The 27,098-nt window shown below is 40.4% G+C and overlaps 3 protein-coding genes across 7 annotated transcripts in view; 2 read left to right on the forward strand and 1 right to left on the reverse strand.

Moving 5' to 3' along the window:
* Positions 1–19,765, forward strand: part of LOC109931500 — a 38,179-nt gene extending 18,414 nt beyond the window's left edge. For 4 of the 5 annotated variants that reach the window (XM_048610280.1, XM_048610276.1, XM_048610278.1 and 1 more), the window contains 7 exons: positions 1,530–1,657; positions 2,806–2,859; positions 7,118–7,310; positions 8,424–8,512; positions 8,717–8,838; positions 16,788–16,887; positions 18,228–19,765. In XM_048610280.1, coding sequence (XP_048466237.1) covers positions 1,530–1,657; positions 2,806–2,859; positions 7,118–7,310; positions 8,424–8,512; positions 8,717–8,838; positions 16,788–16,887; positions 18,228–18,281 — 740 coding nt within the window. In that variant the 3' untranslated portion in view covers positions 18,282–19,765. The remainder of the gene's footprint in view (positions 1–1,529; positions 1,658–2,805; positions 2,860–7,117; positions 7,311–8,423; positions 8,513–8,716; positions 8,839–16,787; positions 16,888–18,227) is intronic. The other variant, XM_048610277.1, reaches the window with a different exon arrangement.
* A 1,217-nt stretch (positions 19,766–20,982) lies between these two features.
* On the reverse strand, positions 20,983–26,828 carry LOC109931577 (electron transfer flavoprotein regulatory factor 1). The gene is made up of 3 exons (XM_020530839.2): positions 26,698–26,828; positions 24,422–24,483; positions 20,983–21,740 (listed from the first exon to the last, which is right to left on the reverse strand). The coding sequence occupies exons 2-3, from the start codon at positions 24,464–24,466 to the stop codon at positions 21,528–21,530; spliced, it is 258 nt and encodes an 85-aa protein (XP_020386428.1). The 5' UTR covers positions 24,467–24,483; positions 26,698–26,828; the 3' UTR covers positions 20,983–21,527.
* dnai7 (dynein axonemal intermediate chain 7) overlaps positions 26,822–27,098 on the forward strand; it is an 82,139-nt gene continuing 81,862 nt past the window's right edge. Inside the window, exon 1 of the mRNA XM_048610273.1 lies at positions 26,822–26,993. Within this exon, the coding sequence (XP_048466230.1) occupies positions 26,991–26,993 (3 nt within the window). The 5' untranslated portion in view covers positions 26,822–26,990. The remainder of the gene's footprint in view (positions 26,994–27,098) is intronic.

Raw genomic sequence — 27,098 nt, forward strand, 5'->3', positions numbered from 1 at the left:
CTCGAGTGGCATTACAATAACGTAAGGGACTAAACTTAAACTATGCACAACCTGAACAACAGCAGGCTATTGTCTCCAATCTATTCTATCAGTTAGTAAAATAATGACTGATCTGTACCTTTTTTAAATACTGTGTTGTCTGCCTTGGATCCCTATCCATTGGGTTTTCTTGTCAAACTTCAGTTGACCAGCCCATGTTAGGTTTTGTTCTCTTTCTACCTCCATATTCTTGTAACTCTTTTTTTTCCCCTCTCCATTATTGCAGCACTACTGCAATAAATATTAATGAATACTTATTTTGGGGGACCATTGTTTGTGATTTGGAACCAGCGTTGTGAAAGTTGTGGAGTGCCTCCTTAGAACTATAGTCTCCCATGATACAGATGTGTGGTGTCAGTTCATCCAGACCAAGATTATAAAAGTCTTAATGGGCAAAAGTGTGCACCCAAAATCTAATATAGGGGTCTAAGTTGCATTCTGTCAATTGCTGTTAATGGAGCCACATTGTGAGTAGGTAATTTTTAATCAACCCCTCTAGGTGTTATATACCCACCTCTGGCTCATAGACTACCACTGTGTCCTAAGAGCCTTCAAGTTGTAAGTAAGCTGACATATGGGTTAGTAGTTTGGTTTGGGAACATGTTTGGCATGGACTAGTTGAACCGAAAGGTCTGTTTCCATGCTATGTGACTCTAATTTAGCACTTTCCTGATGTGCCTTACATTAATTGGGACCTTGTAAACCTAATAATTTGGCTGTTTTAAAAATGCTGCAGACAGACACTGAATTCTCCAAGCTTGATTTAAGAAGGTAGAATACCACCTTTAGAGACAAATAAACTGCAGTTGCTGGAATCCAAGGTAGACAAACAGGAGACTGGAAGAACACAGCAGGCCAGGCAACATCTGGAGGGAAGGAGCAGTCAATATTTCGGGTATTGCCCTTCAGGACTAAAATGTTGACTGCCACTTTTCTCCAGATGCTGCCTGGCCTGCTGTGTTCTTCCAGCCTCCAGTTAGAATGCCACCTGTCTTACTAGCAGTATCTAATGAAGCTAATAAATTGGAGTCACGAGTTGCACAGAATAACCATGTCAGTGAAATAACTCCAAAGGCTGGTATCCCATCACCACGACATGCTTTATTTAACACCTGCATATTACTTGACACTGGTCCAACTTGCTCAGAGCCAGCTCTGAACAGAACCCCCTGATACTCCTGTTTGCCAGAACTCCATGATTGAACCAGGTTAACAGTCCCAATCATGGAATATGTATTCATGTCTATGGTGTTCACCTGCTACTATAATGATTGCAATACAGTACTGCAATTAGAATTGTTATGTCACTTAGTGAATGAAAATTGAGTAAGTGGTATCACTACACAGCATTGCCCCCAGTCATTTTGAGATTTCATTTGGCTTAGTTATAGTTCACTGCACTTCTAATAACTCTGTCCTGGACGAGTTCCTTAAAGTTGAAGGTGTAGTTACTGTTATGTTTCCATCTGTTAATATTAATTGTTTTTAAGTGCCCTCAAGAGAGCAGTGGAAATGGGAGCCACCGATAATTGTGGTTGATGACGATGATGACTCAACTGATAGGTTTGTTCGTTTTGCACAACTTGAAGAGGATGAAGCATTTGCTAGACAGCTTCAGGTATGTGAATAGCTACTTGGAGTCAGTCATATTGCACAGAAACAGACTCTTCAGTCCAGTTTGTCCACGCTGACTAGGATTCCCAAACTAAACTTGTCCTGTTTGGCCCATATCCCTCTCAACACTTCCTATTTATGTACCTGTTTAAATGTTGTAACCGTACCTGCATCTACCACTTTCTCTCTGGCAGTTCATTCCACATATGAACCACCCCGTGTGGAAAAAGTTGCCCCTCAGGGCATTTTTTTCTTTTTTTAAAAAGTCTTTCTCCTCTCTCTCCTTAGAATTATGCCCTCTAGTTTTGACCTCCCCCCAACCCTACGAAAAAGACTTTTTGCTATTCACTTTACCAATGCGCCTCATGATTTTATAAACCTCAATGGTCATCCTTTGACCTTCTATGCTCCAATGGAAAAACACCCTGGCCTATCTAGCCTAAGATTTCTAGGTTTCTAATTTCTTTGCATTTCTTTAGAAATAGATATCAGATCTCCAGTGTTCCAAGAATATCAGCTCTTCAATTGATGGTTTTGGCAGAATTCTAAAATTGCAGAATGTAATTCCCAAACCACAGTGAAAGTGAAAAAATCCATAATATGGTGCTAAACCCATTGAGTCACCATAACCCAATGGCATAAAGCAGTTCGCTCTGTGGTGTCACTAAAAATATAAATAGCATTTGTTCCTCGTCACTTTAAAACTTGTGTAGTAATGTTTGGAACAAAATTATACAAAGCATATAGAAGCATTCAGTTTCTGTTGCCTGTGCAGTTCTTGAGCTGTCTATTTGGTTTGGCTCTGTTCCTGTCCTGTAGCTGTGAACTTTTTTTTTGACCTCTGTATTTAATCCAGCATTTTCACTGCTGTGAAATTGTTCCATTTGCTTTGTAACTAAGCAACCGATGCCCTAAACACAACTTCATTCTTTTGTTCCTTTAAAATTAATTCTCCACATCTGTCGGCCTGTGCTCCTGAAGTTATCTGCTTTTTTTTTTTTTGTTTTTGTTCTAGATATTTTCTAACCAACTTCAACTCCAATCTATAACTGTGGCAGGTGGGACTTGTTTCAGAGATAGGGGCACAACCACTGTACCACAAGAGCCTTTCTGCTTTTGTTCTGATTTGAGTTAAGCTATCTGTTTTGGCAGGCGCAGTTTGACAGAGAAGCTCAGCAACACTCTGAAAATACAAGAACTACCTCAGTAAGTAAAAGACACCTTTTGTCTGTCTTAGGTTAATGTGAAGAACTGGTTGAGTCCAATTCATTATTCTTCAGACAGTGCGTGTTTAATTCTGGCTCCTACAGCCATTCTGCATCAGCTAACCCAGTTTTAATATTGCTGGAAAATTTTGGCAAATCCTATGTCTTGCGCTCATCAAGGCAATTCTTGAATACTAATTCAAGGGGAAAAATCATTTGCCCTGCATTAGATGACTGCTGTTTAGTTGACAAGTGGACTCTAAGTGATGCCATAAGAAATGCCCCCATTAATGACAGGTAACAGCCATGCTTTATTTAAATTTAAAACCATGTAGGCTGGCTTTGCTCAAGGCACTGCCCCGAGAGATGAATGTGCTATGGCTGTCGCCCATTTTGAATTAAAACTGGTGCCATGAGTCTTTGGGTAATCATTGGCCCTGAAATTCCACAGTACTCGTGATGCCAGTTATGTAGACTGTACTTCCCAAAGACGAGAAGTTTGCATCAAACAGCATTCCCCTTCACCTTGTTTGTCAACAACCAATTATCTTGAGGTGCAAAACCACCCCATGATTCCAAATATTGCAATATGATTCTGCAATTAGACAACATTTTGCTAGATAGTCCTGAGTAAGAGATAAATGTGGCATCCTTATGTGTACTGTAAGGTACATATTAATAGAGTCTTGTTCTTTGTAGACAGAACAGAGTTAACATTTCATGCCCAGTATGACCATTTAGTTGGTAGACCCATTGAGTTTCTCCAGCATTCTTGCTTTTAGATTTCCAGCATAAGACCACAGACACAGGAGCAGAATTAAACCACTCAGTCCATCAGGTTGCTCTGCCATTTGATCATGGCTGATATGTTTCTCAACTCCATTCTCCTATTTTCTACCTGTAATCCTCAATCCCCTTACTATTAAGAATCTACTTGTGTTTTAATGACACAATGATTGGGCCTCCATACCTTTCCGCAGCAATCGGTGTTCCTGCTCTGTTCCTTCTGCCAGTTGACAAATCCTCTATCCGTGCTAGTACTTTGCCCCCAACACCATGGGTTCTATCTTTTATTTAGTAGCTCCCTGTGCAGCACCTTGTGAGAAGCTTTCTGGTTATCCAAACAGATCATGTCCACTGGTTCTCCTTTTGTCTAATTTGCATGTTACCACCTCAAATTCTAATGTTTGTCAAACGTGACCTCGTGAAACTGTACTTGATCAGCCCTCTTTTACAATACAGTTCCAAGTCCTCTGCAGTCTTGTCCTTTATTAATAATGGATTCTAAAGTCTTACCAACAATAGCTACTAATTTGATTATTGGCTACTTCCAGATTGAAGGTAAACAGGAGAAATATTTGCAGACTTCTAATTAAAGGCCAGTACAAAACTTATTAATTTTTTTAATATTTAATTTTTGAGAGATCCTGTGTCAGGTGATGTAATAACTGCATAATTGAGCGCTGATGGGCTTCGTTTGTACTTCGTAGTAACCATATCTGTAGTAAGTAATCCACAATGAGGGTTAGGGTGCATATAATCTTACCTTTTTATAGATATTTTTTCAAAAAAACTTGCGATCTTCTTATTAATAGCTTGCTTATTCTGACACCACCACTTCTTTTCCCCCAACCTATATTGCTTTAAGTTATCCTCTGGTTTTTAAAAGGTTTCCCAATCCTCTAGCTTGTCACTAATCTTCACCACATTGCCTGGTTTTTCTTTTCTGCTCTTATTGCTGTCCCTGACTTTGACAACCATGGTCCCCCCTCAAACGGCAGGGTGAATTCTGTCATGAGGGTCACTGTCACCTTGGAGTTCCTTTTTGCTTTCCACTCCTTAATCAAGTCTGCCTCATTAGATGTAACCAGATCCAGAATTGCCTGTTCCCTAGTAGACTTTATCACATGCTTTTTTTGGGAGCAATCCTGTAGACATTACATGAATTCCTTTTTTAAGATCCACTACCAACCTGATTTTTCCCAGTCCACCTGCATATTGAAGTCCCCCATGATTATTGTAATAATGCCTTTCTTAGAAGCCTTTTTCAGCTCCTGATTTCATCATCATCCCCACAACCTGATACTGCTAGGAGGCCTATACACAACTCCTAACCCAGTCCTTGTTTTTTTTTCATGGTTCCTCAACTGTACCCACACCAATTCTATACCTTCTGACTTTCTATATCCCTCTGTGCTATTAACTTTATTTCATTTGCGAACAAGGCAATCCCACTCCCCTGCCCATTTGCTGTTCTGTTTTTGATAGGATGCATACCCTTGGGTATCTTTTTCTCCCCTGCCCTGATCCTCTTGCAGCCATGTCTGTGATACCCACAACATAATTGCCCATTTCAATCTGTGCTATAAGCTTTATTTTATTTACTGTGAGCATTTAAGTACAACACTCTCTCAGTCCTGCATTGACTGTCCCCTCGTCTACTGCTGTGCCTGAAGTTAGATTCCTGATCTCTTTCCATACTGTCTCCATGTAATTAAACCCCCTGGCCACTATTTAAAATTAAAGCCTGATCTATAGCCCTAGTTAACAATTGGTCAGTACTCTGGTCCCAACATGATTCAGGTGGAGCCTTTCCCATCAGAACAGCTCTCTCCTTCCACATATTGGTACCAATGTCCCATGACTTGTTTCTCCTACAGCAAGCTTTGAGTCCCACGTTTATCTGTTTAATCTTGTTGACCCTGTGCTAATTTATTCTTGGCTCCATAGTAATCCAGAGATGATATTGCTTTTTTTTTTTAAGTTTTACTTTTTAAATTAACCCCTAGCTGCTTATTCCCTCAGCAGAAACATTTTTTTATATATAAAACCTATATCATGGTACCTACATGAATCTTGTCCCTCCCACTCCAAATTCCTGTCCGAACAGATGAGAAATCCTGAACCTAGGCACTAAGGCAACACAGCCTTCAGGACTCTCTCTATTCTGGCCACAGTAGAGTGTCTAATCCACTACCTGTGCTTTCCCTGATTACAGCTACATTTCTCTTTCCTATTTTCTCTTTTCTGCATGCCCACCACCTCCCCCTGAATGACTCTGAGGTATGATGCTATGGTCAATTTGCTCATTCCTCCATACAGTTCCTGCTCTCATCCAGAGGGTACAAGAATCTACAATCTGTTAGACCAGCTTGAGGGCTGAGGTCCCTTTAGCACTACTTCCTGGGATCCCTCTATCAACTATCAAAAATACTGAAACAGATGAATGTGGTTTTAGAAATTAAGAATTTCTATCGGTGCGAAAGGGATATTGAGCAACAGACATTTTATCAGATTGTCAGAAATAAACTTTCTATGGTGGCACGGTGGCTTAGTGATTTGCACAGCTGCTTCAGCGCCAGGGACCTGGGTTCAATTCCACCCTTGGGTGACTGTCTGTCTGTGTGGGTTTCCACCAGGTGGCCCAGTTTTCTCACAGTCCAAAGATGTGCAAGTTAGGTGGATTGGCCATGCTAAATTACCCATAGTATTCAGGGATGTGTAGGTTAGGTGTGTTAGCCATGTGACGTGCAGGGTTGTGGGGATGGGTCTGGGTGGAATGCTCTTCAAAGGGTGGGTGTGGACTTGTTAGGCCAAATAGCCTGCTTCCACACTGTAGGGATTCTATGTACTCTAACCCTGATTATGGATATTTACTACAGATGTGGTCACTACGAATTACAATAGGCCCATCAGTGCTCAATTACGCAGCTACAACACATTGCCTGACCCAGGGTATCTTTTACTTAACTTTTTTAATATTTAAATTTTAAGTTTCAGACTGGCCTTTAATTAGTAGTCTGCAAATATTTCTCCTGTTTACCTTCAATCTGAAAGTAGCCTACAATCGTCAAATTAGTAGCTATCATTGACCAATGACTTGTCACTTTATGGTGGGCCCTGATCCTGGGCTTCAATTTATCCTGTTTTTTTTTGGGGGGGTGGTCTTAGAAACTGAGCCAAAAAAGCATGCAAAACACTCTCTTCCCTCTGAACTGAATTACCACTCTGCCTCCAAACTCTCTACCTTGGACAATCTCTCACTCGGATGATCTCTTCTTCCTGACTGTGTGAAAAGTTTACTGATCTGCATACTTTTAAGTTACTATTTGTATAACCAAGCTTTCTTGCCTACATCTGAGGTGAATATCACCCAGCGCTGAGCAAATGGCATCTTCTGCCTATATGTCTGGAAAGTTCAGTAAGGAAATGGTCTTTTCATTTTGAAAGTGCAGAAACAAAATGTTATTCTTTTACAGACAATGGAAAATTCCCATGAATTTTGTGGATTGCCTGGATGTTCAGAGTATGCGGGTTTATTAGCTTCTTCAGACATTGGATATTGTGGGAAGCCTGGATGTACTGAGTTTCGGCACCAAAATGGAATGTTGAGTCCTGAGCGAATTGACCCTGTTCTTGATGATCTGCAAAGATTTTTCAATGAGACAAGTGGTAAGTGTGTACTGATGCATATCAATATGCTTAGGTGACAGAAGTTGTTTGAAATGGTAATAGAAAATCATGGATCTTATCCATGGCTTGATTTACACTTTAATAAAGACAGTGTTTGCTGAACCTGTAACTGCAGACAAGCGCTCGTGTGCTAATTTGGGAGCACTCAACTCGTCATGCATGAAATGCTACATAATGACGTATGCGCTTTTGCAATGGGGTTCAGTCCAGGGAGAGGTAAACCCCTGAGGGAAGAGGGCTCACAAGCTGGGGTGGGGGGGCGGCCAGGTAATATGAGGAGAAGCTGGGAAGTCCTCTGATCCTTTCCCTTTTTTCTTCCCCCTTGCACTGTATTTCTACATATACTCCAAAAGCATTCGTGGGATTCTCCTTTTTAAATTTGCTTGCTAGTGCTTTTCATTCTCCCTTTTTTTTTTTCAAAAAAAAACATGTGTACACACTCCCCTAGTGGCCTTTGTAAACTCCTCTTTCTCTCCTACACCTGCCTTCCCCACCTGACAGGCACATGTGTGCACATATGGTCTACACTCCATTAGGGCCTCTTTAGATTAACTCTTTTTGCACTTGCTAAAAACCTCTCTTTCTCTTCCTCTTTTTATCGAGTCCTGAATATTCCCAAACATCCAGGATTCTCCCAAAAAAGGAACATTGTTGGACCTGTACCCTCCCCATTTCATTTAGATTCTACAGTGCTGCGCACCTTCTCCCCCCACCCCACCGCACGCACGCACACACACGCAAAGTCTTGCAGTACATTTTTCAACTAGCTGTTCCCAGTGCTACCTTGGCCGAATCCTGACTTATGTTAATGTTGTGTTTCTCCTCCTGCCCCAACCTCACCCATTCGTAACCTTTTTTCAAAAATTTCAGTTGTCCTCAAACTTGTTGCAAATTCCTCTGCCTTTGTGTATTGTTGCACACATTTTGACACCATTAGTCAAGGTGCAGTTTGACCAGAGTGTTCTGTCCTGACCTTCAAGCTGAGGCTTTTAACACAACCAAAGTGACTTGAAAGTAAAATATTTTAGATTATTTTAAAAGCTGCATTATTGCTAAACAACTAAATCTATTTTTTTCCTCCCCAATGTTTAGGTAGAAGCAGGAGACCCAGAAGACACAACCGGCATCAGCATACTTCTGTGTATTTAGATGAAAGTGTAAATGATGGTAATGACTATGAGGTGAGTAGATGCATTTTTTTTCATTGCTCACTGCACAATCTGTGTGAAATATTGGAGGCTAGCAATACCAGCATCAAGAAGCCTTTTTAATACTGAACACCCATAAGACTGCATCCAACATGTTTGACAAACTATAAATCTGTCTAGTTTCAGCAGCTGTCTTTACATTAAAAAGTACAATAAATTTATTTTTTTTAAACCCAGGAACTCTTGGCTTATGAAGAAAGACAGGGCTCAGCTGTTGCGCAGAGAAAACTCAGTAGTGTTGAGATTAACTGTTTACCAGTCAAGTTATTTGATCCAGCACATGCTGCAGAAAAGACGCAGTAAGTAAAAGTTTGTTCTTACTTTTGGGTTGTACTAGCATTTAGCTTTAATTTTAAGCTTTTCCAATTCTAAGGTGGAAAAAAAAAAACTGCCTGATCCATTCATGGATGTTGGTGGTGTTAGTTAGGCCAATGTTTATTGGTCATCACTGACTCACCTTGAAGTTGTGGTAAGTCCTGCTTTGTACCCCTGCAGTTTATAAGATGTGGATAGAACCCCTTTCCATACCACCGGTGGGTGTGAGATTTTGATCCAGCAACAGTGCAGGAATAATTGTGGTTCCAACTTTGGACACTTCTTGGAGGGGAAACTTGCAGATGGTGTTCACATACGTGTTCATCTTCATGGTGGAGGATGCAGGTTTGTTAGATGCTGTTGAGGAGCCTGGGTGAATTACTGCAGTGATTTGTAGACTGCACAGTGAGAGTCGGTGAAGGGGGTGGATGGGGTGCTAATCAAATGGGCTGCTTTTGTCCTGGATGATGTTGAACTGAGTGTTAGAACAGCATCTGTTCAGGCTAGTGGGAGAACATTCCATCACACTCTTGATTTGCACTTTTGTAGATGGACTAGTATTTGGTGAGACAAGTGAACTATTTACTGCAAAATTCTGACCTTCTGTGGTCAATGGTCATCCTCCCTCCTTGTGACATTGGTGGGTGATACAGCTGTTGGAATGTACACGACTGTCATGGAGTGGTGGCTGTACTTGGATACAGAAATTCATTAAAGATCCTAAGGCAGCATTTTCCAAACCTACGACGACTCCTGTGTAGAAGGACAAGAGCAGCAGATGGGAACATCAGCTCCAAACCGTTCATTGTCCTGACTTGGAAAGTATCACCGTTCCTTCACTGTCACTAAGTCAAAATACTGGAGATCTTTCCTAATGGCATTGTGGGTCAACCCCCTACAGCCTGTGGACTGCAGCAGCCCAAAAATGCGACTTACCACCACCTCCACCACCTTGGGTAACTAGGGACAGGCAATAAGTGCTGGCCCTGCCCACAATGGCCATGCCCCAGGAGTGAATTTTTAAAAAATCACTGCCTGCCACTTTGTGGAATGGTTGGCTGTTACTTGCTGCTCAGCAGAGAGCTATCCCACTCAAATACCATTTGACACTCGTTTCACTCCGATTCCTTGATGTCATACTTTGTCAAATGCTATTTTAAGTACTTGGGGCAGTCTCACTCCTGTCAGTTCTGGGATTCTGCTCTTTTTGCCCGTGCTTGCACCATAATCGGGTCAGTAGCCAAGTAGCACTAGCATAATCGAAGCTGAGTGTTGGCGAGCAGATTCAAACTGAGCAAGTGTAGTTGATATTGTCCATGACTCCTTTCCACAGTTTGGCTGGTAATTGGCCAGGCTGTATTTGTTCTGCATTGGCATATACCCATCAGAGTTGTAGCTAAACTGGAACAGCTTGGCTTGGGTGTGGCTAGTTCTGGAGCACAAGACTTCAGTACTTTTGCCAGAATGTCATCAGGGCCCATAGACTTCAGTTTTTGGTCACATGCTGAGTAGCATTGGCTGATGACTGGCACCTATGAGGCTGGGGAACTCAGGAAGTGGCACGCTCTTGGCACTTCTGGCTGAAGATGGATGCATTTGTTTCAGTGTTGTCTTCCGCTTGATGTGCATAGCTCTGCATTGTTGAGGATAGGAATATCTGCTTCCTGCTATGTAATTGTCTATTCCTATCCATGTCTGCACGTGGCAGGGCTAGGGAGCTGAGGTCGGATCATTTGTCTATGGGATACCTCGGCCCTATCTAGCATATGCTGCCTCTATTTGAGCATGCAGGTACTATAAGAACAGGAATAGGCTGTTTAACCCTTTTGAGCCTGTCCACCATTCATCAAGATTGTGGCTGATCCAATCTTCCTCACTGCCCTTTCCCTGTAACCTTGATTCTCCTGATCAAGAAACTATCTAGCTCAGTCTTAAATATGCACAAGGACTCTGCCCCAACAGCTCTCTGCAGCAAGGAGTTCCAAAGACACTCGATCCTCAAAGAAATTTCTCATATGACTCTATCTCCGTCTTAAATTGGGACCCCTTTATTCTCTGTGGCGTCTGGTCCTAGACTGTCCCATGAGGGGAAACATCCTCTCAGCATTTACCCTCCAAGCCCCTTAAGAATCCTATGTTTCAATGAGCTCACCTCATTCTTCTGAACTCCTTGGAGTAGACTCCTGACCTCTTTAAGTTTTGCTCATAAGACTAGGGAATCATCCTAGTGAACTTTCTCTGAACTGCCTCCAATGAAATGATATCTTCCCTTTTAAAGGGGCCAGAACCGCTTAGTGCTCCAGATGTGGTCTCACCAGCACCTTGCACAATCGCAAAAAGACCCCCCCCCCCCCCCCCCCCCCCCCCCCAAGGAGGGGATATCCTACCATGTTTTACCTGATGACTCCAGAACCTTGAATTTGTACTGCAATGTTGACGGCTCCTATGGCTGCTCCCTCCTGACTAGGTGCCTGCCACTCGGTCATCCCCTCTAATGTCTTGTCCTACCAGCAGGACAAATCCGTAGCAAGGACGGAGGGAGTGGTATTTGGGAATTTGTCTGAGGTATGAATCTGAGAGTAAAACTAGCCAAGCAACAGCCTGACATGGTACAATGGGACAATTCTGCCAATGTTTGCACAAGTCAAGTCCCAGATGTTAAGGAAGACTGCATGGTCAAGGCTGGGTTTGCTATTGTTTCCACGCCCTGGCTGATGTCAGGTGATCTGTCTGTCATTCATTCTTTTCTGTAGACTTATTGTAGCAGTTTAATACAGAGTTACTAAGCTATTTCAGAGGGTGGTTAAGAGAACAACATGGTCTCATTTACATGGGACAGCAATAATTTCATGGTTTTTAGTGACTCAGTTCAAATTCCAGCATCTGAATGCTATGGGAATTAGCATGGGTCTCTAGATTACTGATCCAATTTGGATAGCATGCATCAGTGAAGACTTATCCCTGGAATGAATGGTGTTGAATCTCAACTGAGTCAGTGAAAACCAGTTTCTGATGCAGGAACATCCTTTTTTAATGTTTTTATCATCAGTCAAGCTTGTAGATCTTGTCAACTTGATTTAAATTGGCTTTATTTTCTCATCAGGTGGAAGGTTTGAGCCCTGATTAAATACATTGAGAATTGAAGATGGGAGCAAAAGCTATTGGTTCCCTCAACCTATTCGCGTCCAGCTGTTCAAATGGAGCTGAACATTTGCTTTATTTCACCTTGCTTTTCAAACGCTTAATTTTTAAATTGTTACCTATATTGGGTCCTTAACAGTGAAGTATTCTGCTTTCTGATATCTTGCAGTGGAGGATAAGGGAACACTTTTGTGGTGTGTCTCCTTGTTACTAATTCAACCAAATGGTGGAAATGTTCTCCCTTGTCCTCCGCCTTATTTCTAACATTCTTAGTGGGATACCTAGCATGTTGTGGTTGAAGTAAAACTGCCTGAACTAATTTTGAGCTGATACAGAACTGGAGAAATGACCATGAAAGCCGCCAGGTTGTAGATGACCTGGGGTCCTTCAAATCTGCATGTGATTTCAGTTTTGCATAAAATATAACTCCTAATGCCCTCCAAGGGAGTCAGCCACCTTTTTCAACTGCGCTTGGCATTAAATGCACTCTTGCCGGTATTGTGCATCAAGTTTATACAATTGCATCATTAATTCAATTTTTATATTTGCTATATAAATTGTATTAATTTGAGAAATTCATAGTCAAACACAATAGCTCTTAAACTCCATTGTTCCTCATTAACCTGTTTGAGTCGTAGAGATGTATAGCATGGAAACAGACCTCTTGTTTTGGTCCAACTCATTCCATGCTGATCCGATCATCCTAGATAAATCTAGTCCCATTTGTCAGTGTTTGGCCTGTATCCTTCTAAACCCTTCCTATTTATGCAGCCATCCAGATGCCTGTTACATGTTGTAATTGTACCAGCCTGCTCTACTTTGGCAGCTCGTTCCAGACACACCATTCTCTGCATGGAAAAAGTTGCCACTTAAATCTGTTCTAAATCTTTCCGGTCTTGCCTTTTAAACCTATGCCCTCTAGTTTTTGACTCCTGCACCCTGAGGAAAAGACCTTGTCTGTTTACCCTGTCATTGCCCTTCATGATTTTATAAACCTCCTAAGGTCACCGCTCAGCCTCTGATGCTCCAGGGAAAATAGCCCCAGTCTATTCAGTCTCTCCCGATAGCTCAAACCCACCAACCCTGCCAACATCCTTTGTAAATTTTTTTTTTTCTGGACCCTTTCAAGTTCCTCAACATGCTTCCTATAGCAGGGAGACCAGAATTGCACGCAGTACTCCAGAAGTAGCCTAACCAGTGCCCTGTACAGCCTCCAAGATGACCTCCCAACTGTTAATGCAGTGCTTAATAAAGGCAAGTATACCAAACTCCTTCACTGTCCTGTCTACCTGCAACTCCACTTTAAAGGAACTATGAACCTGCACTCCAAGGTCTCTTCATTCAGCAGCTCTCCCCAGGACCTTACCATTAAGTATACAAGTCCTGCCCTGATTTGCCATTCCAAAAATGCAGCACTTCCCTTTACCTAAAATGCCATCTGCCACTCCTCAGCCCATTGGCCCATCTGATTAGATTCTGTTGTACTCTGAGGTATCCTCCTTCGCTGTCCACTACGCCTCAGATTTTGTCATCTGCAAATTTACTAACCATACCTCCTACATTCACATCTAAATCGTTTAAGAAAGCAATGGACCTAGCACCAATCCTTGTGGCACACCCCTGGCCGCAGGCCTCCAGTCTGAAAAGCAACCCTTCACCATGACCCTCCTGTCTTCTACCTTCAAGCCAGTTCTATATCTAATTGGCTAGTTTTGTTTGTATTCCATGTGATCTAACCTTGCTAACCAGTCTACCATGAGGAACCTTGTTGAACACCTTACGGAATTCCCTATAGATCACGTCCACCGTTCTGCCTACAAAAAAACTCAAGTTAGTGAGACACAATTTCCCACTCTCAAAGCCACGTTTACTATCCTAATCAGTCATTGCCTTTCTAAGTATGTGTAAATCCTGTCCTTTGGTATTCCCTCCAACAACTTGTTCACCACTGATGTCAAACTGACAGATCTACGTAGTTCCCTGGCTTTTCCTTACATTCTTTCTTAAATAGTGGCACCAGGTTAGCCAACCTCCAGTCTTCCAGCACCTCACCCATGGCTATCGATGATAACACATCTCAGCAAGGGACCCAGCAGTCACTTCCCACACTTCTAGGATACACCTGATCTGGTCCCAGGGATTTACCCACCTTTGTTTTAAGCCATCCAGTACCACCACCTCAGTAACATGGACATTTTTCAAGATGACGCTGTCTATTTCCCCATGTTCAAGTATTTCCATAATCCTTCTCCACAGTAAACACTGATGCAAAACACTTAGTATCTTCCCCTGTCTCCTGTAGTCTACACGTAGGTGGCCTTGCTGATCTTTAAGGACCCTATTCTCTCCCTAGTTACCCTGTTTTTGTTTTTTTTTAATCTTAATGTATTTGTAGAATCTCTTTGGATTCTCCTTAACTCTATTTGCCAAGACTATTTCATATCACCTTTTTCGCCCTCCTGATTCCCTCAAGTATACTCTACTGCCTTTGTATCCCCCTAGGGATTCACTCAATCCCTGCTGTCTATATGTGACATGCTTCCTCTCTTTTTTTGATCAAAACCTCAATCTCCAGTTGTGCAGTATTCCCTACACCTTCCAGCCTTGCCCTTTGCCCTAACAGGAACATACTGTCCTACTGTCCCTGAACACTCATATTTGAAGGCTTCCCATTTCCCAGCCTTTTTTTTTTCTTTTTTCTTTTTTTAAACCTGCAAACATCTGCCCCCAATCAGTTTTTGAAAGTTCTTACTTAATACTGTCAAAGTTGGCCTTCCTTCAATTTAAACTTTACCTTTTAGATCCAGTCTATCTTTTTCCAACACTTCTAAAACCGAATTATGGTGACTGGCTCCAAAGTGTCTTATTTCTTATTTCTTGCTGTCAGCTGCAAAAACGCCTGTCTGTGCCTCTGGCTAGAGTCCCTTATCACAATCAATGGCTTGGAACCTGACATATCCCTCATCACGTTAGTGCCAGTCTTGTACAGTCAGGTTTCTGGTACCATGCTACATTCCCTGAGTCCGCCATCCCCTACATTTTCCAAAACAGCATACTTGTTTGAGATGGGGATGGCCACAGGAGACTCCTGCGCAACCTGCCTCCCTCTCCTACCTTTCCTGGCAGTAACCCATCCATCTGACTGTATATTTGGTTTTTCTCCCTTCCTACAGCATTTGTCCATCACAACCTCTACCTTCTGTAAATTCCCCATTGCCTCTAACTGCTGCTCCAACTGATCCATCTGATCCAATCAGAGTCACAACGGCACTTCCTGCAGACATAATTATCAGTAATATGGAAATCCTCCCTAATCTCCCACATCTGACAGGAAGAGCAGCTCACTCTACTAAAGGCCATCTTTGCATCTTAACAATCTACAGATCCAGAAAATAGCAGTCTTACTGCTCTTTCTTTCAAAAAAAAACACTGCTGCAGGCTAATTTAGTACCTACGTTTTATCGAGGCAGATCACAATAAAACATATAATCAAAGAACCCACTCTACTCAGTAGCTTTACAAAATAAACAGTAAAATTGCACTTTTAAAAAGCCACTTTCCTGCTCCCCTGCTGTGAGCTCTTTTTATGCAGATTTCTCAAAGGTCAGCTGTGAATTTCACTTAATTTTTCTTGGACGAACTCCAATGTCACGAGATACTTGAAATCAAACAGCAGAGGCAATAGCTGTACACACTTGCTGCTGGGTTGGACAGCGGTGTAGATTTCTTTCTCCATTGGAATCCCTTCCCTGATTTCAGCTCTTGTGGATCCTTAATTATTTTCAAGACTAAGCTAAAACTATGATCTATAAGTCATGCTTTGTTTATTAAATTGTGATTAGTTCTTATTAATTATCACACTTATTTTTCCATTTGTACACCTGAATACATTGCTAATGATATGCATAATAGCATGGGTCTTTAATCCATCAGTATTGACAACCTTAGTTCATTCATTTTCATCTATAATTTTGCTGTTTCCTTTTTTTGATTATTAATTTCTTGTACCTTTTTTCTGCTTTGCTTGTGTCAAGGACTTTTTTTCTTTCCTACATAGTATTAAACACCCATTATTTATTTCTTTTTGTTAATCGAGTAGCAATTTTTGTGCCTTCACACTTGTGGTGAAATGTATTTAATCTCTTACTATTAAGTATCTGCTACTTTATTCTCCCTGGCAATGCTCTTTGGTCAAAATATTGTCCTTTTAATTGAGCAGACAAACTTGAGCCTTATTACCCTGTCATGTCTCCAAGGTAACTTAAGGATGTCAAAGGTGTGGCTGGCAATCGAATGGTTGAGACTTATCCAGAGACTTGAACATAATCTAGGCTAATGTTTGTTTTCAGAAAACTGCAGCCAAATGGCATCTGACTCTTCAGAGCTGTTTACAATCCGATCCAACCGTGTCAAATAGATTTAGAAAATCTCATGCCACAACTTGTAGAAAAGCACAAGAGTTCCTTGTTCTTGATGACATTTGACTGTCAATTGATATCCCCTAATATAGATAATTATCTTGTACTATTTGTGGCATCCTGCTCAGTGCAAATTAGCTGCATTAGAGCAGTAATTAGTTTAGTCCCAACTCCACAAATTTACATGGGAGACTTCGCTTAAAATAGCAATGTGATGTTCAGCATTTCTGCATTATCCCAATGTTTTATTCAGTGTAATTAATTTGTGCAGTTTTGGTAGTTGATTTGTGTTTGCTTTCATAAATGACGTAAGTGCAATTTTTCTAAGTTGAGATGTGCATTAGTAAAACATTCATCACATTAATCTCCATCAGGTGTCATATCTGCTTCAATGACTACATGCCTAAAGAGAAGTTGAGGATCTTGCCATGTCTTCATGATTATCACAGAAAATGTATTGACCGCTGGTTAAAGGTATTATTTAGCAAAAGAAATGCTCTGGCGCTGGCGGCTGGGTAGAGACTGGGTCCATTTGAGGTTAAACGGTATAGACACTAGAAAATAAACACTGCAGACTCAAGATTTTAATTGCAAGGTACTGCACGGGTAAAGCACTTTTGAATTTGTGGTTGTTGAGGATATAAGGTTACTAATTAGCTACTGTCAGATGAAAACTTGCTTTTTCTGAACCTAAAATCAATTGGGTGAAAGAGTTAACAGAGCCTTTTTAAACTTAAAATCTGAAGTTTACATAGAAACTAGTTAAAATGTAAGTGTGTATTTTATGGACTTGTTTGAACCTAGTAAATGTAAACTTTTGAGATTCAGCAGTTACAGATTCAATTCCATCGCAATTGTGATGGTGCTGAAGAAGGCAGTTTGGCCCATGTCTCCACAGGTCTTGAGCATTCTGGCTTGAGGCTGTAATCCTGTATATGATTTCTAATCAAATGATCATCTAAATGCTTTAATAATACCTCCATGGCACTATATACACAGTACTCAAGCTGAGGTCTAACCAGTGTCTGAGTTTCTCTATAAACCCCTTTATTTAATAAAGCCCAGATTAATGCCTTATGAACTGCTTACTTCACCTGTCCTGCCATTTTTAATGACCGGCACATACATCCTAGTTGCTCCAACACACACTCTTGTCTGTTCATGTTTCTAACAAAATATATTTCTTCAAAAAAAGCAAGTTAAACATGATTTTCCCTTACGAAATCCATGCTGTCCCTCTATAATTGATTTTTGTAATTATCCATGTGACTATACTTCTATTCCAAATAATTGTTTCTAGAAGTACATCAATCACTAGAATTTAAACTGGTGCCTTTATTGGGCTTATCCTTGCACCCTCTTTTTGTACAAGGATGTAACGTTTGCAATTCAGCTGTCCAGCACCACCTTCGAGTCTAAGGAAGACTTGCATTATGGCCAGTGCCTGCATAATTTCCACACTTGCTCTCTTCCCTTGGTTTCTTGTTAAAATTGACTCTGGGATTGCAGAAAATGCAGCAGTGATAGTTCTATCTACCTAGCCAAAAAAAGTCGCACTTGGTACACTTACGTTTTTGAACTGGATTCTTTGTAAGTAAGTGGAATTCCTATACTTGACCCTCCATTTGATCAATTTCCCTTTTAAAACTGTCCTTTAAAGAACTCCTGTTACAGAAACCATTTAATGTACAAATTAAAATGCAGATGATGCACTAAGATGGGCTTTAAAATCTATTCAGCAGTTTGGTGATAGTAATAGTTGGTAGTAATATTAAAATTTAATTCAAAGATTAATAATTGTTTCTATCCTGCAGGGAAACTCGAGTTGCCCTATCTGCAGAGTCGATGTGAATTTGGATCAGTCTTGACAAGCATAAGAACTACCAGAGTCATGAGTTAGTGCAATAAACTATTTGACTTGAATACTGTTTTTTAAGATGCATTCAATTGTGCATAGGTGAAACTTTGTTTACGTGGTTTTATTTCTATAAAAATGATTGAGAATTAACAGTTAACAACTTAATGTATATTGTTTAATATCCCTTTTTGAGAACTGATCTCTGAATCCTTTTTTAAATAAAAGACTAAAATAAAGCTTAAAATTCAGAATAACATTCCATATTTTCACTTGCTACACAAATAGATGTTTCTTTGAATATTAGACAATTAAATCACAAACTTTAACATGCTATGGGTGTTGCAACTCATCTTCCAGATTATTGCATTAGCATCACTAAGATCAACTTAGTATAGTTTTGCTTAGGGTTCAATAAATCTTACTAGTGTAAGAAAGACCAATATGTTCCTCATGGAAACTAAGATTGCTGGCGTTTAACATGCCTTACATGTTGTCTGCTCCTAACGATAGGAAACTTAAAAGTTGCAGTAAGATTTAATTTTGTGCCTGTTTTAAAAAAGTAATTTGTCTTGACTACAATACAGTACATATTGGAGCTCCCATTGCTGGCAAGGTTAAGATAGAATGGGAAGATTTGCAGGTTTCTTTGAGGACAAAGGTATTCAATGGAAGCTAAACAATCCTTGGAGCAAAGTGTCTGGAATCGCCCTGACCTGGTTTTGTACACCTTTGTTGCTGACCAGTTGTGTCAAGTAAATGCTCAGGAGTCTGACTTAACCTTAGACCTCACCTTAGTGTTGAATGTTTTATGTTATGTTATGTTATGTTATTTAAAGTCAGTTCCCTCAAACTAAACAGCTTATCTATTTTACATTTTTCTGCAAATTGATTATTTAAGATAACATTTGTATTTACAGATATCATGACTTGAATGTGTTTTTTTTTTGCAGTTTGAAGTCTCACAGCATTTTAAAAAAAATGCCTTCATAAATTGGCAAATAAGACAAGACAAATGTGATTTACTACTGTTTAGTTTTGGTTTAAAACTTGTGTACAGTACCTTTTTTAAACTTGCAAGCTTTCAACAATTTTTGTACTGTCCAGTTTTTAGCATGGTGCTCAACAGCCTGTGAATCTTAAAAGTGACATCCAGCAGTGTTGGATACTCTGCTGAACATAATCTGAAAAGGGTGCACTTACAAGAATACTAAACTCTGCTTGTTGTTGAATGAATAACTCTATCTGCATGAACTGCAGGCTACATATAGATTGACCATTCACACAAGTTATTTACAAATCCAAAGTTGAAAATAGAATTTTTTTTATACTTTGTCCTTTTATGTATCAGTCACTTTTATCAAGCATTATTGAATAGCTTGATGTATATGTGTGGTAATATCACTGTTTTTGTTTGAATCTGTTGTCTTGATGTCAATGTTTGAACATAAATGTACTGAATTTAGTTTAATTTGTAATTAAAGTGTCAATACATTAGTTCTGCTTTTTTTTTTTAAAATGGCCAATGATAGCAGCAGAGCAAAAGAGGAACTTATCAGAATTACTAGGGGGAAATCTAATGGGAACAAAGGCTCTCAAATCCCCAGTACCTGATGGCTAGCCAGCTGCAGGATGCAGGTCATTTGGCAGATAAAAGTGACAGGGAAAGTCAGACTGTCTACTTTGGCAGCCAGAGAAGAAAAGCAGAATATTATTTGCATGGAAACAGCAGAATTCTGCTGTACAAAAGGAACTAGGTGTCTTTGTACACCCCCATACAATTAGCATGCAGGTACATCTAGTAATTAGGTGAATGAAATGTTGATCTTCACTGCAAACACAATGATTTAAATAAAATTGAGACATTTAGTGAGACTGTACCTAGACTCTACAGTTTTTTTTGGTTCTTTATAAGGAGGAACCTTTAGAAGCTAGGCTGATTTGTTAGAATGAAGATGTTGGTTTACAAAAAGCTTTATTGAAACCTGTGGGATTCTGTGGGTACTTTAACAGGATAGATGCTGAGGATATTTCCCCCTTTATGGAGAAGTCTAGAACTGGGTCACAGTTTCAGACTAATGGGTCTTCCATTTCGAGATGGAGATGTAACATTGACTTTTCTGTCTGCATCCCAAGCAGGCACAGCAGTGTCCACCATTCACTAAGGTCATGACTGAAACCTCAATTCCATTCTGTTTGCCTATAGGACATAGTGATACTGAGAATTTGTTTCTTTTAATGCTTAATACATGGAAACATCTATCATAATAAGTGCATAATTTTTACCAAATATTAAGTGGCTTGGAGGAAATGAATGAACTATAGCCAAATTTGCAGATGAGAAGTTGGTGGAAAAGCAGGTTGCAAGAGGGTTACAAACAACTTATCAATTTTTCTGTAAACTGGGTTTAAACTTTGGCAAATAGAGTATAATGTGGGAAATGTGAAGTTCTTTTTGCAGCTTTGCAGAGGAGAAAAACAATCAAGGACTTGAGTCTACTTATGCACAAATCACAAAGCTAGTACACTGAAAATTGTTTCATGTAAAATTTATAGCAGTTGAATGCTGACCAAATATAGCTACAAAGTTCCTGAATTTTGCAAATTGCTGAAAGTTGCAAATTGATACTTTTCAGCAGTGATTTGATACACAAGTGTATCCAGTGTGTTACAAACACTAATCCAGGCAGAAGTAAAATAAAACACACTTCCTGTATTGTCTGCAAACTTCTTTGCACCAGTGTTTTTATTATCATTTTACAATACACATTGCAGTTGCCTAAAACTGCAACTGTTGCATGGTTTTCAGAATTTGCATTGTAATTGTAATTGCTTATTAATTGAAAGGCACGCTTTAAAACTGGTTTACCCCAAAAGTATGGATCTCATTTTATTACTATCATGGCACAATTGGGCAGCAATAATCTTGATCAAAGGCCAACATTCTTAAATCAGTTTGGATTTTGACAGGCATATCCATTAGTTGCAATGATTGAGCAGGTTCCATGCGAATTATGCTAATATAGCAAAATCTGATTGAGTACTGACCAGCATTAGTACTTGTATTCCAGAGATATTGTTTGAACACTTCCTACCAATGGCTTCTTAAAAGTCCCATTCTTAATTAACCAATTTAAACAGCATTTTAAGACATGCATATAGATGTAGAGAATTTGACCAAATCCCAGAGCCATACTTGTAAAGTGGTACATTCTGCATATCTTCAAATTGCGGTGTCAAAGTTGCCCCCATCATAAGGTCATTCATTCTTCTCATAATAACGTTGTTTCATAGCTCTGTATTTCCTAAGATAATACAATGCCTCGAGTTCCTTTATCACAAACTCTCCTCGAGCTATTAATGCCTTGATTTGTTCAGGATCTGTAACATCTTTATTTTTAATGAAAGCTGCCTTAAGACGATCTCTGAAGTAGTCTTCTCCTTTTGGATAGTCTTTGCCAAGGTACAGCAACTTTTAAGATAAAATGTTCATCTTTTAGTCCAGGGAAATGCATTTAATTTTTTTTTTGTTTTAATAAATCAATAAGTATCTTTTTACATGCTGTTCCCTCATTAGTTAAGGGATTTTCAGGCACTAGTTTTAAAACTTTTCAAAACTTTGGAATAATCTGTTTTTGAGATGAATAGAGGAATTTAGTTGATAACTTCCAAATAAGTAGGCCAGGGAGGACCAGAGTCTCAATATCAATGTTGGGTGGTTCTTTTTGCAAGGGAAGAAATAACCCTCCAACTATGGTGACAATGATTCACAATTCTAAATTCCTTATTCAGGCCAGTGCGATCTCTTCCTGGGTCAGTTTCAGTTGCTCAAGTTGAAATCTGAGATGAAATTCCCAAATCTGTCCTCCCACTAGGCCTATGATTTTAATACTTTTTTTTCCATCTCTTCTAGATGAGTGCTTTGTGAAACAAGTACGGTATTTCAACTGTACCAGACAGCCTGGATGGAAGAGGTTTTCACTTTTGTTCTGTTTAACTCCCTCCTCCCTAGCAACACAGTTTGTACTAGATTACGTGTTCTGTTAAACATGCAGCAAGGTTTGAAACCCTGTGTTTTATCCTCCTATAATACAGAATGTTTCCAGCTTTGCCTCCTTAGAAGCTTTCAGCTTTCTTGCTCCCAACCTCCTGGAATTTTCTCTCCATCCTTGTTCCTTTTTTTTTTCCTATTTTCCTACCCAGCCTGACTGACGTTTGAGCTAGTCTGCCCAGTCCATTTTCTCCAATGACTGAAATGCTTTGTTAAAGGTATGAGATGATTTGTGCTTAAGTGTCATTAAGAAAGCATTCATTAAGTCAAAAGCTAGATGGAAGACTGGCATTTGTAGTGTTTAAATGAAAAGATCTTTTAACCAAGTTAATCCTTTTATCACTGCCTGGCAAATATTCCCCACCATATCAGACAAAACCAGGGGCTTTGCCAATGCTTTTGGATATGCTTCATTTGTAATTTCACAGGCAACGGAGGTGAACATTCAAAGCATCAGCAAATAGCCTGTCCCGACATCATTGAGTGAAAACAACCTAGGACACTGCTCTTTCTACACTTTATTTTTAGATATTGGTACTCGAGCTACTATTTTACTTCTCTCCTCTCCTCCTGAGAAGTCATAGAATATGACTATTGCAATGGCTGGACTGCTGCAATTTGCAAGCACTAATGTATTAATTTTTTTTATCCTTTCTTATTCATCTGAAACTTCCATTCCTTATTTTTGTGCAATGACAGTAGAAAATGAAGTGTTTTTAAAATCTAGTAGTTACTAAGGTGTCCATTTCCACGGGGTGTCAGATTCCACAACAGCATGTCATCTAGTCCCAGTTCCCTGCCATTTCCACACCTGAGATTGTTGACTTGCTCGCCGAGCTGGCTTGTTCTCGTTCAAACGTTTCATCATGCTAGGTGACGACATCAGTGGAGCCTCCATTGAAGTGATGTTGTTCTACTCCACTTGGAATTTGTACTGTCTGGTCCGTTATAGTGAGTAGTGTCATCTCCGGTTTTTGATCTGTATGGGTTTGTATATGGGGTCCAATTCTGTTTGTTGATAGAATTGGACCCCATATACATCAACAAACAGAATTGGACCCCATATACAAACCCATACAGATCAAAAACCGGAGATGACACTACTCACTATAACGGACCAGACAGTACAAATTCCAAGTGGAGCAGAACAACATCACTTCAGTGGAGGCTCCACTGCTGATGTCACCTAGCATGGTGATGAAACATCTGAATGAGAACAAGCCAGCTTGGCAAGCAAGTCAACAACATCATCCCACCCCAGAGTCAACAACCTCTTTGCCAAAACTATGGATTTCCACACATTCTTAGACCCTTTTTTTGAAAGCCATGATTGAATCTGCCTCTATCATACTCATGCACATTCCACATCTTTGCCACGGGATGAATTCCTGCTTCTAGTTCTTGTCTTTTTGCCAAAGTTGCCCTCTGGTTCTTATCCTCCAATTGGAACAGTTTCTCCCATCTAGTGTTCCAAACCCTGAGGGATTTTGACAGATTTGCCTAATAGTAACACTGTGTCCTACCTTGGGAAAGGAGCATTAACTGTGTCTGTTAACACTTGTTGCCACATGTCCACTGAGGATCTCTTCTGTTGTTTCAGCTTTATTTGACCATACAATACTTAATTCAGTCTAAGGCACTAGATTCAGATTCTAATCACTACAGGGGCATGAGTTTGAACCCAAGTGGTGTGAAAATTTGTTGCGAATGGCTCTTTGTAGCAGTTCGTTTTTTTGGACATGACTTCAGTTCCAGTTTGAGGGCTCTGTACCATAGTCGAAGTGACCCTTCCTCTAGGGCAGAAGGTTCTGCCTGCCCAGGTGATGTCATGGCAGGTTGCTTTAAAGTATCACAAAGATAATTCAATTTTGAAATTAGAAACCCAATTGATTCTGTACCCTTCTCTACCCTGACCTAAAGAGGATTGAGGTTGATTTGCTGTGTACCTAAGGCAGCACAGGCTAACACAGATTTACATACAAAGAGTTTGGCCTGGAAATGTGGTTTTGCATGATTTAATACCATATCAAGTAGTAGATCTACCTACTGAAACAACTGTTTAACTATAAATTCAATGTTACAGTAGATGACCAGAAACTTACGTTTTTATACAGTTTTATTACTTCACTTCTTAAAGGATTTGCCATCCAGCTTTTCACTGTCTCTGTAACAAAACAGAGGTGTCAAATTTAGGCACACTTTAAACAGTAGTCTCGGGTCAGTGAAGCAGACTTCCCTTGAAGACAGGATTCAAGCCCACCTGCAAGACTCGAATCCAGAATTTGTGCTGACACTTTTGTTCAAAGAGTAATGGAGTCCTGTGTTTCAATGATTTACATTCCATTTGCTGCTTAGGCGAATGGTTATGATCCTATCATACTACAAATTCTGGAAAGTTCTTGCTCACCTTGTCAACAGAAGGTTATTAAGTTTCCTTGCTGACTTTAGAATACAAATTAGTTACTCATTTTGTGGACAATCATAGCAATTTCATTTTAATCACTGTTTATTGGCTATCCTTCGTCCTTGAAGGACCTTCAACCTGCTGTTTGAAATGTGTGTAAACAAAAGTTAACATTCAAAGTGACAGAACAACAACCATAACTAGATTATCATAGATCAAACTTCATAAATGGTCACTTGAGTAATTCATATCAGCTTTATGATAAATGTTGTTAAAAGTTGTCAATGTAGGAAAAAAAGTTACATCTACAAACAGCTGGGAAAAACAGCATCTGCTCAAAACCCACTGGCCTCTGCCTTCTGTAATAATGACCATGGGTCACTCCTCAAAACTGACATCCACGTGTTGCTTCATATCACCTATGGTACTCTTGTCAGAGTCACAAGGTCCAGACTTTTCTACAAAATTTTAATAGTCCAGAGTAGTACTGAGGGAGCACTGCATTGTTTTGGATGTGCTGTTATTTGAATGAGTTCTTTAAACCGAGGACCCTTTCAGCCTGCTTTTTTTTTTTGGTGATCATAAAAAGCATTAGTTAAATACAAATCTGTTTATTTGCTGATGCTATAAAGCTTTGTCTTCCAACTATAGTACATAACCACAATCCAAAACATAGGTATTTCACCAGTTAAACAAGAACAAAAGTAGCCAGTTCAGTTCCCAATATCATCTCTATTCCCTGTTTGGCTGATAGATCAGAACTGTCAACAAAAAAAGCACCAGGACATTGCTAGCTTAATTTACATCCAGACTCTGTCCACCACTAGTAGCTGCAGCTGAACTAGGGGAACAGACTGTCCCACGTCTCCTTCGGGAATGTGCTTCTGCAAAGATATGGAGAAGATGCAGTGGTTCTTGTCGTGGTTTGTCCCAAGCAGCTCTGTGATACAGGACTGTGCATTTCAGAGAACAGCTTGTAGAGCACATCGAGACAAACGTTGACTGCGCCTAGAGGACCAGCAACTCCAGAGATGCTGTCTGAGCTGCCCAAAACTTGCTGGCCTTCTATTGCGAAGAACCTAACCAAATGTTGCACATTCCAAGGTCGAGGACTATGTGCCGAGGGAAGCACTAAAGCTTGGGGCAGCTGCTGCCAAGGCACAGTGAGGGAAAACCACCATTTAGCATCTTTCTACCAAAGCACAATGGGGGTCTATTCAGTTATCAAACCCACTCAATGTGTCAAATGTACATAACTACGGCCATGTACAAGAAAGAAATGCCTTGTTTTTTTTTAAAATGCAGGAAATGCCAAATTCCAATGTTTGTTTGTTATTCATGTGCAAAGACTGCACAGAAGTGCTTCAGTATCTGTATATATAAAAACCGAAAGAACTGCAGATGCTGTAAATCAGCAACAAAAACAAGTTGCTGGAAAAGCTCAGCAGGTCTGGCAGCATCTGTGAAGAAAAAAATCAGAGTTAACTTTTCGAGTCCGGTGATTCTTCCTCACAACTGAACTTTTGCCAGAAACGGAGAGGAGGGGACGTTGAGTTCTGGGGAAGGGTTACTGGACCCGAAACGTTACTCTGATTTTTTTTTCCTTAACAGATGCTGCCAGACCTGCTGAGCTTTTCCAGCAACTTCTGTTTTTCTTTCTGTGTATATATGAGATGTTTTTAATGAATAAAGTATAGTTGTGCAATAAAATGTTCCAAATCACTAAACTCTACCTGTACCACCCTGATTGGTACTGGTTTGCTCTATGATGGAGACCGTTCCACCAAGTCACACTCCCAGACTTGTCCCAATTTATACCCTAAGTCTGATCCATGTTCAGCCATGTTGCGTAGTTCATTATCCTCCCTCCTGCCTGACACCATGAGCACCTTCACATTGACTCCAGCAAAATGTCAACCCCCCCCCCCCGGTTACACCCAACAACCGAGCCTCAATCACAATCCCGGGCCCTACCGGCGGCAGCAGACACCGACAGCCAGAAGCGCAAGGTGATGGGGGCCACTGGTGCAGAGACGGAAGCCGTTGCCGCAAACTGACTGCCAGCCCCTGTCGTAAACAGTCCTTTGCGGCAGCGGGCTGGGGAATGTGCCGCGCCTGCGTCCTGCGGCCGGGAGCGTCTCCCAGCAACGGAGCCACGGTAAACAAGCTTGGCGCCTAGCAACGCGGCCTGGCCTTCGACCTGTCTGCAGTTATATCGTGCAACTTTCTGTTTTTATTGCAAACCACCCCTCGAACAAGAAGCCAAGATGGTGAGTTTAAACAGGGAGAGATTTTTTAAAAATTTTAATACTATAATATGAATAACACATTACAGAAGAGGCCCTTCGGCCCATCCAGTACCCACCGACAAAAGA

The sequence above is a fragment of the Rhincodon typus genome, chromosome 22 (assembly GCF_021869965.1).
Source record: "Rhincodon typus isolate 14 chromosome 22, sRhiTyp1.1, whole genome shotgun sequence".
NCBI lineage: Eukaryota > Metazoa > Chordata > Chondrichthyes > Orectolobiformes > Rhincodontidae > Rhincodon > Rhincodon typus.